The 14855-nt window shown below is 47.8% G+C and overlaps 1 protein-coding gene across 4 annotated transcripts in view; it reads left to right on the forward strand.

Moving 5' to 3' along the window:
- The window catches only part of LOC140699566 (uncharacterized), a 40199-nt gene continuing 25344 nt past the window's right edge, over positions 1-14855 (forward strand). Inside the window, exons 1-3 of one of the 4 annotated variants that reach the window (XM_072972220.1) lie at positions 1-270; positions 2662-2942; positions 3788-3856. In XM_072972220.1, coding sequence (XP_072828321.1) covers positions 198-270; positions 2662-2942; positions 3788-3856 — 423 coding nt within the window. In that variant the 5' untranslated portion in view covers positions 1-197. Of the gene's footprint in view, positions 271-2661; positions 2943-3485; positions 3548-3787; positions 3857-14304; positions 14610-14855 lie in introns of those variants that run through there. The other 3 variants (XR_012077754.1, XR_012077752.1, XR_012077753.1) reach the window with 3 other exon arrangements.

A 14855-nucleotide genomic window follows, 5' to 3' on the forward strand; every position in this document is an offset into this window, starting at 1 on the left:
TCATAATCCTGCATGTGGCTGGTGGCTCCCGTGTTGGACAGCACGGGTCTAGAGAATTTAAATAACTTGCCCAGCCTTGCCCAGGAAGCTCGTGGTGGGATCAGAACTATAGTCTGGGACTGTTCCTTCCTATCCAACAAGTCCCTCATGGAAGTTTAGAAGCTTCTCCTTTGGTGCCCAGATGTCTATCCGTACTTATGACATCTTGTCAGGTGCCCCGGCCTGCTCCTGAACATCAGCCAGAACCCACTTCTGCTCTTTTTTGGCGAGGTAATACCTTCTAGCAACTTTCATTACCTTCTTGGCATCAGTTCTTACCTGGAAGGGTAGTGGCTAGAGATGGAAATGTGTCCACATGACAGGTTTTTCAAAAATATAGTAGGAGTGGTCAAGAGAAGAAAACCTCAGGAATACGAGTGGAAGCATGTCATTTAATATACCAAATGCGTACTTTCAATGTATGTTTGTGTTTCCGAGTCCAGGCTTGTTCTACTCGTGTATTACAGGCCAACACATCAGGAGACAAGGATTTGGGGCAAGAAAGAGCGGCTTAAATTTGTAAAGCCAGCGGAGAAGATGGTAGACCAATGTCCTGGAGAACCATCATCCCAAATCTGAATTCAGGCTCTTATATTAAAAAGGGGAAGCGGGAATGCTTGGTTGTTGCAAACTTGGTGTATGAATTCTTTGTTGTTAGAATCCTTTGTTCTTGCAGCTCTTCACCTGGGTCAGATCCGTGTAAACCTCCAACAAGCAAATGTTATTTTCTATTCTGTATCTTGTTATCTTTATACGAATGGAAAAGTGTTAATATCCTTCAAAGTCAGAGCCTTGAGAATAGGGTCTCCTGTATATTTCAGGATCTAGGCTACATTGTTTCACAAAAGGTGCAGAAACAACAAGACTAAGCCTAGGACACAGGGCACAGGGTTAAAGTCAAAGGAACAGATCTAATATGGAGTCAGATTTCTTCTTTCCTATTTCAGTAGTGCCATGGGGAAGGCACTTTGGGCAGCTTTCTGTAGGGTCCTGGAGGCTTTCTCTCTCAGCCTCTGTGCACCTCTATTGAAAACCGGTCATCGCTATTGGCCTGCTGGAAAACCACTCCGCCTGTTTTGCCCTGAAGTTGTGTTCTGTTTATAACTCATCTCTACTCCTTGGAAAACAACTCAATAAAGACTCAGTTGGTTTTCCACCAGCCCTGGGCAGGGGTGAGGGATAGCATGTTATTATTTTATAAAAAAATATATAAAAGAAGTTTTAAGACAACACTGGACACATAGGAGAGAGACAAACAATGCTTCCTGGCTTAAATCAAAAGTGATGACTCAGTGAGTCTATGGCTGCTGTATTTGCTGAGCTAGTTACTCCTTTGCTCCATTACACATTTATTTTAACTGAAAAAGAAATATATGCATATGGATAAAAAAATTCAAACAGAGCAAAAAATACTCAAGTGAAAGAACTTTTCCCTCATCCTCTGTTCCTACACGCCTCCCTGGAGATGCCAATGTTTACAATCCTTTGTGTGCTTTTCCAGATATGCTATGCACGTTCCCACCAATGTATGTAAATTCCTTTAAAGTTTTACTTATTTTTAACTTAAAGGGACTTAAATCCTCAAGTGGCTTCTGCCACAGTAATAGAAAAGAAGAAATCTGACTCCATATTAGATCTGTTCCTTTGACTTTAACCCTGTGCTCTGTCTCCTAGGCTTCATCTTGCTTGTAAAACAATGTTGCCTAGAGCCTAAAATATACAGGAGAGCCTATTCGGAAGGCTCTGACCTTTAAGGGTATTTAACACTTTTCCAATCATATAAAGATAACAAGTTGCAGAATAGAAAATAACGTTTGTTTTGTTGGAGGTTTACAGGGATCTGACCCAGGGAGATAGCTGCAAGAACAAAGGATTCTAACCAGAAGGAATTCCTACACCAAGAAGTTTGCAAAAACCAAGCACATAGGAAAGCAGCCTGATTCTGACTTGGGGAGATGGTTTTCTAGGACATTAGTTTGCCATCTAGGTCTACAGAAACTTGCTATTCCATGCCCCAACACTTGGTCTCCCAACTTACTGGCCTGTCCTGCACTGAGGAGAATGAATTTGGACTCAATAACACTTCTACCTACCTAGCAAGCTGGGTACTGGGACTGAGGGCAGCTCTCCCACACACAGGGACCTGAGGTGAGCCCTTGATTATTCCCAGAGGTTGGGGTGTGGTTTACCCAGGAGGGATGGGGACTATACACCAACACTCAGGCAGTCTGCTCCTTCTGGGGCTCTGACATTTTACCTCCCGCTCCCTGCCAGCCCAACACTTGGGACAGTGGAGCTAAGGCAGAGATCGTGCCTGCCTGTTTCCCAGTGTGTAAAAGGGGAATATGTACTCTTCCCAAGGTAGTTCTGAGAAACAACACCTGCGGGTGCTTGGTTCCCAGAGCAACAGTAAACCTAGCTCCTTGTGGGGGCAACGGGTGTGATACCCGTAGGGTTTCTGCAGAGACCTTAGCTGGAGGGCTGGGCCAGGGACGTAAAATATGAGCTGTGGGCAATGACGGGTTAGAGAAGGGTGTATAGGCAGGACTGCTGCCTCCTTCGGGATGCCCCAAGAGGTAAAACGCTTTCTCCCCATCTCTGCTACTCCCCTCCCAATTCCAGATAACTGCCTTCTCTCTGCTCCTCCTGTCCATGTGTCTCCCTCCACTTTTCCCCTCCTCCCCTCCTCCTCCCCTCTTCTCCCTCCCTCGGTTCCCCTTCTCTCTCAGGACCCAGAGCAGATCGATGGCCCTCCTGCGCATGCGCAGTCGCTGCCAGCTGGACCGCGGTTTGGAAGCTCCAGCTCCGAGCCGGGGATCGGCCCCAATGGCTTCTCAGCTCTGTCGCCCTGTAGGCCTTTGGCTCCTGCCTGGGGCCGGGGCCTCTGGCTGTGGAAGTGCAAGGTGAGGGGATATCGGGAAAGGGGTGAGGCGGCTGCGGGAGGGCTGTCGGCGTGTCACAGCCCCCCAGGGCGCCAGTCAGCGTGTGTTCAGCTGGATTGCTCGGGCCAGGCCCCTCTGCCCGCGCCACCTGCCCTGGCGCACCGGCCACAGCTGCCCAGGGCCAGGTGTGCCCCTGCCGCCTCTTGACCCAGCCGGGCTCCCCTCAGTCCGCGGCTGGCGTCCCCTTCCCCTCTCCCTCCCTCGAGTCCTCTCCTCCCGGGCTTCCTCTCCTTGGCCGCCGACCCGTCCCCACCACTGGGCGGGCTGTGTCCCGGGCGGGCGGGGTCTGCACACCCAGACGGGGCGGGCGGCTTGGGCTGGGGCTGGGGCTGGCCTCCGAGCGGGGCTGCAGCCCGCGTCCCCCACCCCGCTCTCCCTGCCCCGCGACCCCGGGGCTGCCTTCCTCTCCCTTTCCCGATCCCTGAGGTCAAGATTAGTGGCGTGGGCGCTGCTCCCTGGGCTGAGAGCCCGCGGCTGTAATGCCCAGCTTCTCCTGGTGGAGTCGGGAAAATGGAGCAGCAGTGCTGAGGGAGCTTCTGTCTCCTTGATCAGTATTTCTGCCCCAGGTAAGTACCTTGAACTCTTTCAGGTGTTATGATGGCGGTGCTTGTTGATGTAACGTGTTTTTATACTGAGAGGAATTACAGTGGTGAAAGCAGGGCTTTGTTCAGTTAAAAATGAGCTGAAGGCATGAGGCTGTCTCATCCTCCATCCTTCACTCTCCCAGGGTGAAACGTGAGACCGTTGATCTTAAAAAGATACTTATAGTCCCTAACTAGTCCAGCCCAGCTATTGTGTGTTAACAGGAACAGCACAACCCGAGGCGTTGGAGACCCAGTGACACTGCACTACTAAAGAGCTCCTGGCAAAATCTGGTTTGTTTTGTTTTGTTTTGTTTTTCTTTGCTTTTCTTAAATTGTGGGACAGACTAGTAGTATAGAGGGAAAAATAATTGGCAAGAAGGATTTTTTCATATAACAGCTTTATTGTGATATTGTTCACACACCATGAATCCACCCACTTAAATGTTACAATTCAGCAGCTTTTAGCATATTCACATTTGTGCAACCATTATTATTCCAGAACGTTTTCATCACATCAGAAAGACCAGTTGAAATGCATGACCTATCCACCCCTTCCCAGTGGTGGTTCTAAAGAAGTTTCTTGGCTGTTCCTGACCATAAATTAACTTGTTACATTCCATGAAATATCTAGGAGGAATTCTAATCAGAATTGCAATGAATCTGTCTATCAAAGCAGGAAGAATTAATGTCTTTATGGCATAAACTTCTACACATGAATATATCTGGGACCCTATCTTTTCATCTATCCAGAGCCATGCCTATGGGAAATCCTCATTAATTCTTGGGTTTGTGAATGATGAGGCTCAATACATCATTAGATGCAACTGTAGCCTTTCACTGAAGAGAAAAGTAACCTCGTAGAAGCCAAGTGATTCTCTGATGGTTAGAATGAGTGACCGCCAGTGCTGGAGTGTTCGAGTGGACTTGGTGCTTGCAGAGTTCTCCACCACCTACAGCTAAGGGGATTACCGTGTTCTTTTACTTTTTTTTATGGCGTTGCTTTTATTTTTACTTATTATATAAAATTATTTTTTATTGAAGTGTAGTCAATTTACCATGTTAGCTTCAGATGTACAGCAGAGATTCAGTTATAAGCTTATGCATATGTTTATAAATGTTTTTCAGATTGTTTTTAGTACAACTCATTACAAGTAATTGAAAATAGTACCCTGTGCTATATAGTAGGTCCTTGTCATTTATTTTATATTTATTAATGTGTATCTGTTAATCCTCCCTTTCCTGCCTGCTAACAACAGTTTGCTTTCTATGTCCATGAGTCTATTTCTAGCAGCACCGTTTTTGCTAGCAATATATGCTGGTTGGCTCTTTTCTGTTTCAGTAATTCCATCTTATGTGTGGGCGTTTTTCTTCTGGTGGGCCTGTGTGTGGTGTGCACACGTGATAATAGAGATCTGTATTTGGGAGGACTCCAGGCCTTGTGTAGTCCCTCGTATGGAGCGCCCACTGAACTGATGCTTGAACTTGGAAGAAAACAGTAAAAGTTGGAATTTCCACCATGGTTGAGACTTCCAGGTTTCTATAACCTGTTTAGCCCACCTAAATTTTGGCTGCACCCATACTGGATAATTTGGTGGAACTTCATGGTATGGTGGTATAGAGACAGGGCCTTGTATGCTTCTTCTCTTTCCTTTTTCTAACAGTCATTCTCCTGGGCCTTCCAGGTACTCCCCCAGAAGGGCCCAGGGCTGGCTTGGTGCTGCACTTAGGCAATATTTGTTAATAAGTCCCTTTCCTCATCTCTTCTGAGCCTCCATTTCTTTCTCTGCACAATGAGGGCTTAGACTAGATAAGTGCTTTTCAGTTTCTTTTAAAGCCATGTTTCCTTTGAGAAACAGAAAGTGCAAATCTCTCCTCCCATCCCAACCCTTTAGATTTTGACACGTCCTCCAAGGAGTCACATAGCTCTTTGTGGTAAATTGATGTGATTGTGATTCCACGTGGCACAGAAAAGACTCTTCAGAGATTGATTGCAGGGAGAGGGCAGGAAAGGGGCAGTAAGTCACACTTTCTTGTGTGAGCACTGGAGCAAAGGCTTGGGTTTAAATACGGTGTCTGATGTGGCATCTCTCTAATCTTGCACAATGTGATAAACCTCTATCCCTAGTTTCTTAATGTGTCAAGTTGGGGTGGTAATATTTTAAGGCTTTTGTGAAACATTATACACATAAGCCATTTGTGTCTCTGTAGATACAAGACCTGCTAGAGAGTCGGAATTTCTTTAAAAATACATATATATTGTCCACAGCACTCTGTGTGTATTTTGAAGTTCCTGGAGGGTGAGGGTTGAGTGTAATGTCCATTGTGGGACAGGTGGCCCACGGGTCTGTGTGCCTCAGATTTCCCCCTCCTCCCCAGTCCTCTTCCTCTCAGTCCAGGATGAAGTTCCCTAGTAGATTTACACAGAGGTCTTGTGGAAATGGCTCTTCATTTTATTGTTTCACCAAGAAGGGCTGCCATCATGATCTCTGTGGCCAGGTTTTGGTGACCTGAAGGCTATGCAATTGGGGATTTCTATTTAATAAAAAGAAAAAAAAATTACAAATACAAAATTAGACCTAGGTTGGTGGCAAGGGCTTTTGAAAGTGGGGACCATTAGCTTTGTTAGCTTCAGGTGCAGTGGCCTCTGGCCACAAGGACACATCCTCATGCTCTGAAGTTGGAGGGACCAGTGGGTTCAGTGGGAATATTTACTGAGTGCATCTCATGGGCTGCGCATTGTCTTAATTGTACTGTGTGTTCCTTATTTGAGACAGTGAGCTCATTTAAACACAATAGCCTCTTTAAAATATTAGACTTTTTATTTTTAGATGTAATGTAGATTCCCATGTAGTTGTAAGAGATAATATGGAGAGGGCCTATGGACTCTTTGCCCAATTTTCTTTAATGGTTCCATCTTGCAAAGTTGGGGTACTATTCATTCGTGACTCACTAATCCTTTTAGGTTTGTGTTATTGCCCTCATTTCTATTTATGAATAAACTGGTGTTTAGAGAAGCACACAGGTCTGCCCAGGTCAACCACGTGGTTAGTGTAGATTTGGGTGGAATGTGGGCTTGGCATTTCCAAGCAATACCGTTATGATGGTCTGTGGCAGGGAGCAGCATTCATTTTGCTTGTTTATTCATTCATTCAACAAACATTTATTGAATAAACTCTGTGGTTCAGATGCTTTCATAGGGTTATCTGATTCTTCAGCAGTATGGAGAATCAGGTAATATTTTCTTTTTTTTTTTAATATGAGAAAAATATCTCTGAGAGGTTATAACCTCCCCAAAGGAAAAATAGCTCATAAATGAGGGATAGTACACTTGTACAGTTCCTTCTTCTTATGCAGGTGGTACCCTAGGCATTTTACATCTGCATAATTCCATAATCCAGATATATTCTTGTAAGGCAAGGAGTTTTTTTTTTAATTGAATTATAGTCAAGTTTACAATGTTGTGTCAATTGCAAGGTGGGTTTTTTTTTTGAATTTTGAATTGAGAAAATATTTTTTGAGGGGGTTAATTAAGTTTATTTATTTGTTTCATTGTTCTAAAATGAGGTACTGAGGATTGAGCCTAGGTCCTTGAACATGCTAAGCACATGCTCTACCACTGAACTGTACCCTCCTCCCCAAAGCAAGTTTTCTTACCCATTATTCTGCACCTTAGGAGTTCAAATAAATTGGAGTTGAAATCCAGATATTTTGATCCTACTATGGTTCTTTGCATTATATCCTGCTGAGGGGTGGGGAAGCAGTTCCTTTATTCATTCCTTTATTCAGCAGTTTTGAGCACCGACTGCATCAGGGCCTGCCTAGGTGGTTGGAAACAGAAAACAAGAAATGACCCTTTTCTGCAGGGGATGGAAGCCTAGACCAAAAGCTGGGCAATGTGATCTGAGCTTCAGTAGCCATGTGCAGACGCTGAGGACAAACTTATCCACGATTTGCTTGGACTTCCCTTGCCTTCTGGCTGGTGCACACCAGGTCGCTGCAACCCAGTGAGGCCCGCAGCCCACAGCACAGTATGTACATCGATTTACCCTCCCTTCTCGGCAGGGACTGCAACATGAGCGCCCCTGACTACGTGCAGTGTGCTGAGGACCACCAGACTCTCCCCGTTGTCGTCCAACCCGTGGGGATCATCTTAGAGAATTTCTTTTGCATCTATAATGGAATCTCCTTGGTGAGCCAAATCAGCCCGTGCGGCTCCCAGTGGGCACTCTGTATCTACTATAGGTATCACTATGTGCCCGAGAATGGATGGAGTGACTCCCAGACCCACCGCAATGTCGTGGGCCTTGTCACCATTACCAACTGCCTCTTGGCCAAGACCTTCTAGAAGCTCCATGCACAGAGGAGCTGTATGGCACCACGCGCTATGACTCTCAGCTCTTTGTCTTTGTGCTGTATGGGGAGGTGGCCGAGCAGCCGCGCACCGACGTGGCCTTCAATCTACGAGGACTGCAGGCTGGTGGAGAAGAGGATCGACGACTTCACTGAGTCACTCTTCATCTTGCCCAAGTCCAAGTGGCTGGATGGGGCCCCCGAAAATTCTGGGGAGAAGGCCCCCCTCCTCTACATCCTATTTGAGTAGGAGGACATCGTGGGACTGGACACAGACAGCAGGCAAGTCAACCTGAAGGCCGGGCCACCCTGGCTGTGTGAAAGATTGCTTCCCTACATCCAGAATGGGATCAGCAAGGAGGAGGGCTGTCTTGTAGCCAAGGCGGGAAGGAGGTGCAGCCCGCCGGTTTTCAGACATTTAAAAGTAAATCTGCTTTTGTTTCAGAGAGATACTTTTAGGGTTAGTGTGGACACTTACTCCCCCTTTTCAGCCAGGAAACTTGGTGGGACCCCTGGAGTTGCTGTCCAATAGAGTAGCCACAGCCACTGATGTTAGGAGTGCTGGGGAGGAGGCTGGTCTGAGCTGAGATGTGCTGTAGGTCAAATGCACATCAGACGCTGAAACTTGTCTAGTAAAAAGAATATAAACTATCTTGTTACTTTCTATATTGATTACATGTCAAAATGATAGTATTTTACATACAGTAGAATAAGTAAGGTCTGTTCTTAAAATCAGTTACTTGTTTTTTTTTTTTTTTACATTTTAAACGTGGCAACTGGGAAACATTATTTACATGACTCTCATTTCATTCCTGTTGGACAGCCTGTCCTGGGACAGTTTCATCCCTTCGCTTATAGATGAGACTCTGATTCCCGAGACGCAGAACGAGGTGCTGGTTGAGCTCGGGGTGGAGCCGGTGTCTCCTGCCTCCCAGGCCCAGCACCAGCACGGCTCAGGCCCCCTCCCCTGCCTGACAGCCACCATGCCAATTTAGGACATCAGAAACACAGCCAGGGGCATCCGAATGAGCTCCTTATGCAGGGAAAGGCGTGTCACGGAGAATGGAACAAAGCAGGGAAAAATTCGTCCTCACTTTGTCCCTGTGATTATGGCAAAGGCCCCACTCTGCCTTGGAAGGGCAGACGAGCTCTTCTGGGCTGCCTACCCCCTCACCCTCTACTATGTTTCCCTGTGTATCTTTCAAGCTGTCCCTCGGGCAGAAGAGGGTGAGATGTCTTTGCCGAGAGGTGGTCCCCCTTTACTGGGGAGATTGAGGGGAGCTGTGTCCCCCCCGGCCTGCGGTCTCGGGCCTTGAGTCTCGAGAGCGTTCATGGCGGTCCCACAGGTGACGGTCGGAGGACATGACACGTGCTGCCGGGCCCGCTGTGCAGGAGGGGCTCTGTGATTGTCTGATTCTAAGGTCAGATTCTCCTTTCTTGTTGTTGGTAAGATGGAGGAGAAGATGCCAGAGAATTGATAAAAAGAAAATCCACACCAGTCCTGTGAATGACAGACAAAGGGGATCCGTGTCCCACCTGCGTATGGTGCCTGGCGGGCTCTGGATTAATTTTCACTTCCTCCCCGGACATTCCTCTATGGCTTAAGGAAGGGGAGAGGCATGTCGTGGCCATGATCTGTACTTGTCCTCACATGGTCCTGTGATCTACATGCCCACACTACCCTTCTGCTCCTTGGAGATGAGGTGTCAGGTTTAGGAAACTGGGCACTGCTGAGGGCATAGCTGCCAGAACCGTGCTACACCAAGGCTGGCTCCGTTCACCTGACCTGTCACCTCCTGTTGAGTCCCAAGGCGTCATTCAAGGTAGGCGCATCGGTGCAATGTAAGCAGGGACCACCTTCTCGCCCTGGACAGACTGGTGGGTGAGCAGTGGAAGCCCGGAGCCCTGCACCAGCCCCCAGGCCAGTGCCTCCTCTTTCGTCAAAGGAGGCACTGGTGACATTTTTGCTCAGCAACTGCTTGGCTTTGAGTCTGCAGACCCACCAGAGAATGCCAGATTGTTTTTGCCTTTTGAAGTCTGCCCTTGGGATTTGGTGGAGTAGCTGGATGTGTGCTTAGCCCATAGTGGTTGACACTGTCACCATTGTTTACCCAGAACCTCGTGTACCAGGCATGGCTCCAGGCATCAAAATACAGCAGCGCATTAAACCTCCCTCCTTGTGGGTCTGTCTGTTTTGGTACCACAAGGGCTCAGCCAGCATCTGAACGTCAGTGAGATAACGCGGCCAGTGAGCTCGGGTCAAGCACGTTCTCCTCCAGTCACTTTTACTCCATAGTTGCTTTTACTATTCCACAGTCATTAATTTTTTAAACAATGCTTTGGTTCAGGAGCAGAACCTAATTCTCCCCTGTTCCTCTTGGTGGGAGTGAGTAACATTGTCCAGCTTGAAGTGTGAACACATTTTGTAGCCCAAAAGCTGTCTACACGCAACTAGGTGAAGTTTTGGTTTGGGGCGCTGACCACGTTGGGGTCCCCCGGCAGCACCGCTCCCCTCAGGCCCCTGCCTTCCCTGGATCAGGAGGTGAGGGTGGGTCTCACCGTCCCCGCGTCCCTGTCCTCATCACACTCACGTAATTTCTTGCAAATGCTGTCAGTTATTTTTGTTCTTGTGTGTTTCTTATTTTCGCTTTTCCTCTTTTCCTTTTTCTATTTTCCTTTTTCTCTTATACCACCCTGTGAGCATGTTGTTGGGTCTGAAAATGTGGGCTGTGCACACCCTGCATTGGAATAGCCAGATCGCCCTCTGTGCTGTCTCCATCGCTTTAAAAAGCAAAAACTTAACAGTTGCCATGATTCATATATTATCCTAGTCATCTTCTTATTTTCTAGTTTTTTGGAATTTTTGCTCTGTTAGCACATCACCCACTGGAGTTTGATACCTGTTAAAGTCCTTGCTTTGAGGAACCTGTTTGTTCCTCCTTATATTTGGTAACAAATGCTCTCTTACTAATTTTGTTTATTTGTTTTGAAGAAGAGAGATGCGAATTGATTTAGGCGGCTGCTGAGGGATTTTTTTCATGGAGTATTTAAACTTGGAAAGTCAAAATCTGCAGCACCTTGCTTGATTCTGGCTTTTACACAAACGTGCTCGGCACACGGTTCCTGGCTGTCGCTGTGTGACGTGCGTGACTGTGCTTCCTGGCCGGCGGTCACTGGTGAGGAAGTGGCCGGCTCGGGGGTGAGCAGCTGCAGTGGACTCTGTTGGAGGAAGCAGTCACCAGTTTTTTGTTTTTCTGGTTTTATTTTTGCATTCACCTTCCCAGAGCCATTTACTTTATTTTGCATTCATAGAGGGGCAGGAGCGGGTCTAAAACCATGCCACTCTTTTGTTCCCTTTATGAGGCTGGTTTTTCTAAGTATCAGGAAAACATTGCCTTGTCCTAAGGAGCTGGTTCACTTGGATCTGGTGGACACAGGGACCGCTAAAGGGGACCGTAGCTTCCTCTCTTCTTCAGCCAGTGGGTATTCAGAGCCGGGTCTGTGGTTTGCCTCAGCAGCCGTGCAGGCCTCCCTGCACCGGCCTTTACTTTTACCCCTTTTTGGCAGTTAATAGCTGACTCTGTGTCTGTTGCAGCTGATGTCCACCACTGACGGCCATGTCGTTATTTTGCGGTAGTGAGTCTCCAACACCCCTGTCAGCCGTGAAGGGACCTTGCATTCTCACCCCGACCCTGTTTCATCTCACCCAGGGGAAGGGTTTGGCCACCACCGTCATGCTGGACATGAGGCCTTGTTTCTCCTTTCATGCTCTGGTCCAAATGTGGACACTTCATCCTTCACTGACTTGGTCTCGCTTGAGACAGTCCAGACTTTCTGAAAGAGTCCATCACATTCTGGGGCGGGGGACAGAACAAAAGTAAGAGTCGCAAGTAGGAGTCAAGGCTGTCTGGGTTGGCAAATGCAGGCTGGGATCTGTGATGTCTGGTCTGTGCCCTGGAAACAGGCCTTTCCCGTGGCTCCCGAGAGAAAAGGGGTTGGAGCGAGAACAGACTTGCCTGGGTTCCTACCATCCTCATCTACTCACTGACATGAGTGTCAGCTAACTAGGAGCTCCCCCAAACCTCGGGCCCTTCAAAGCTCAGACCACGGGAGATCCTTGAGTCCCTTCTCCTGGTCCTTCTTTGTGAGAATCCAGTGCCTTCTGAGGTGACCGGCAGCAGGAGATGCCTATCCCTCCAGGGAACTCCCATCGGAGGACTGTGACTCAGTGCACCTTGCTGTGAGCTTAACGGTTTCCATCCGTGCTCCCTGCAGAACCAGACTTGAGACTGGCTTAGCGACAGAAATGACAAGACTGATTCCAGGGCAGGGCCAGGTGGAGGGAACAGTGGAAATTGAATGTGACCTCAAAAACCTAGGTGGGTGATGGGGCTGTTACTAAAATGGGGAGCCTGGGAGGTACCTGCCAGGAATCGAAGTCTAGAGTAAATGGTGGTCATAAGGCTTTTTTTTTTTTTTGACATAAGGCATTTTTAAGATGCCATTTGTCATCCAAGTTAGGACTTCCAAGAGGCACTCGGGTCTATGAGCCTGGGGCTCAGGTGAAGGAGCCGGACTAGAGATACACGTTAGGATTCGTCATTCTTAGCTGGTGTTCACAGCCGTGCAAGTGGATCAGCTCATCTCAAGAGGTGCAGACTTTGGCTGGTGGGGGCAGGGCTGTGCCTGGTTTGGAGGAAAGCCCAGACCATGCAGCTTTGGTGTGTCAGTCAGCGGCGTTTGTGATTTTCAGAGCAATGGCATTTATCCTTAAGGTTCTGGGGGGTGGGCAGGGCCACCCAGGAAGAAATCTGAAGGGAGGGTTTTGGCCACGTGTGCACATCTTGGGACGATCCAGAGGCTGCAGGGTCCACAAGGGGAAACTCCTCAGAAGCTGGAGTCGCAGTGGGGAGTTGGGAGAATGTAGTCACACTCTCCTGTGAGGAAGGGAGGGAGGCCTCGGGAGTCCGCACCCTAGCGGACTCTCTTTCCCACGAACAAAAGGCAATCAGACAGAAGATTTGAAGTGAGAAGGGACGGGCGCTGGGAGAGGAGCCAACCTGGAGAAAGGTGGTTGAACAATTCTGGAATAGTCTCCCTGAAAAATAGAGTTAAAAATACCCAGACTCTTAAGAATATTGATAGTGACTGGGGAGGAGGCAGTTGTTTTTCTGGCCTCCTAAGGGTAAGGTATGTATCCAGGGATACACAGAAGAATCGGGCAGTCTGTTCCGGGGGCTTCACCCGTACCAGGGGGAAAAGTGCAAGTTTAAAGGGGGAGAAGGGCAGCTGAGGGAAACTAGCCAGGCCCCGTGTCACGTACCAGTCGGCCGCCCTACTTGCGTGTTGCATTCACATCCATGCCTCCCAAATGGGCGGTGGCAGCCCTGTTTTGAAGATTGGGAAGCCTTCTCAGAGGGGTTAAGGAATTGGTCCATTTAGCGGCTAGTAAATGCTGTAGCAGGATTCAAGCAGGGCCTTGTCAGACTTCAAGGGCATGTTCTCTCTACTAATTCCGGTACCTCCCCGTTGTACCTGAAATGGTGAAGTGAGTCAGTTTCGGAGCCTTTCAGAGAAAGTACGCTTTAAGTGCCTCAGGACTGTTGCACAAAGCTCAGTGTTCTTTGATGGTTCGGAAGCACCGCAGTGCTTTTTGCTCCACAGATGTAAGGTCTTACTCTTTTGACGATGGTGTGGTTGTAAATGATGTACAGGTGCAAAACCACACTTAGCAGCTTCTGAAGGGAAACTCTCCAGTTCTCCCTTGATCCGCTTTCTTCCACGGGATGTAACTGTGCTGCAGCGTAGGCCTGAGCTTTCCGTATGGAGTGAGGGTTTGATATCCAAATTAAACATAAAACAGTCAGATGGAGAAAATCGAAGATGACAATATATTTTCGGGTTTCATTAGACAAGATATACTATCTGTTAATGGCCCATAAAGCGAATGAAATTGAGTACAGAACATTGCATTTCTTACTTTCTACTGAGAGATGTCTTCCAACATAAGATTCTCTGCTTTGGAACTTCAGCTCTGCCACTAGGGCGCCTGTCATTGTGTTGGTGTGATTGCATTTACACAGTGCATGTAATCTGGGCTTCCTTAGCCCCAAACACTCCAGTGCAGAATCATAGGCTGCAGCCATCACTTAGTTATACAAATACTTCTAAAACTATATGATACCAAAAGAAAATAAATAAAAATAGAGAGAGGGAGATTGCCTTTATCAAAGTTCCTTTGGATTTTAACTGCAAAGTGTTGTTGAGCAGCTCTGGTTTCCTTTGGATATGAATATATACATTTCTTTGCATGTAACTTGGATTTTAGGCTTGAACACCAAGCTCTTGTTTTCCATGAGCCACAAAAATCATAGCCAAATGACACACCTATGAAACATTTTATTCTTTTTATCTGAGACAGAATCCTTGAATTTGGGACTTGAGCTGTGATTTTGCTGTTTGCTCTTCCCACCCCTCTTGTCACCTCACTCCTTTTTCCCACGTGGCCTCCAAGAGTTCATGGTCTCAAAGGAACAGGTGGACAAATACCAGTTGGTCGCCAAGAAGTGCTGCTGTAGACGGAGCCCAGCCAAGAGCTAAAGGACATCATCAGGGAGGACTTCCTGGAAGAAATTGGCTCTACATTCAGTTCTGAGGACAGAGTAAGAGTCAGCCATGAGAAGGAATCAAGAGGGTGACTCAGGAGGCAGGAGAAGCCCGGGTAGAGGCCTGGAGGCTTGTGGGGTGGGGACTCGGGGAGACTGCCCTGTGTGGTCCAGGGTGGTGGGTGACCCTGCTTTGAAGGACACTGGAGAGGGCCTAGGGGTGGAGGGCTTTGGAGGAGCTTGGTTTTTACTAGAACTGACACAGAGGAGGCAGTGAATGGTGTCAGCAGGAAGTGACCCTTAGGAGAGCAGCTCTGCCTGTCCTTTTGAGTCCC

This window comes from Vicugna pacos, chromosome 11 (assembly GCF_048564905.1).
Source record: "Vicugna pacos chromosome 11, VicPac4, whole genome shotgun sequence".
In the NCBI taxonomy this organism is placed as follows: domain Eukaryota; kingdom Metazoa; phylum Chordata; class Mammalia; order Artiodactyla; family Camelidae; genus Vicugna; species Vicugna pacos.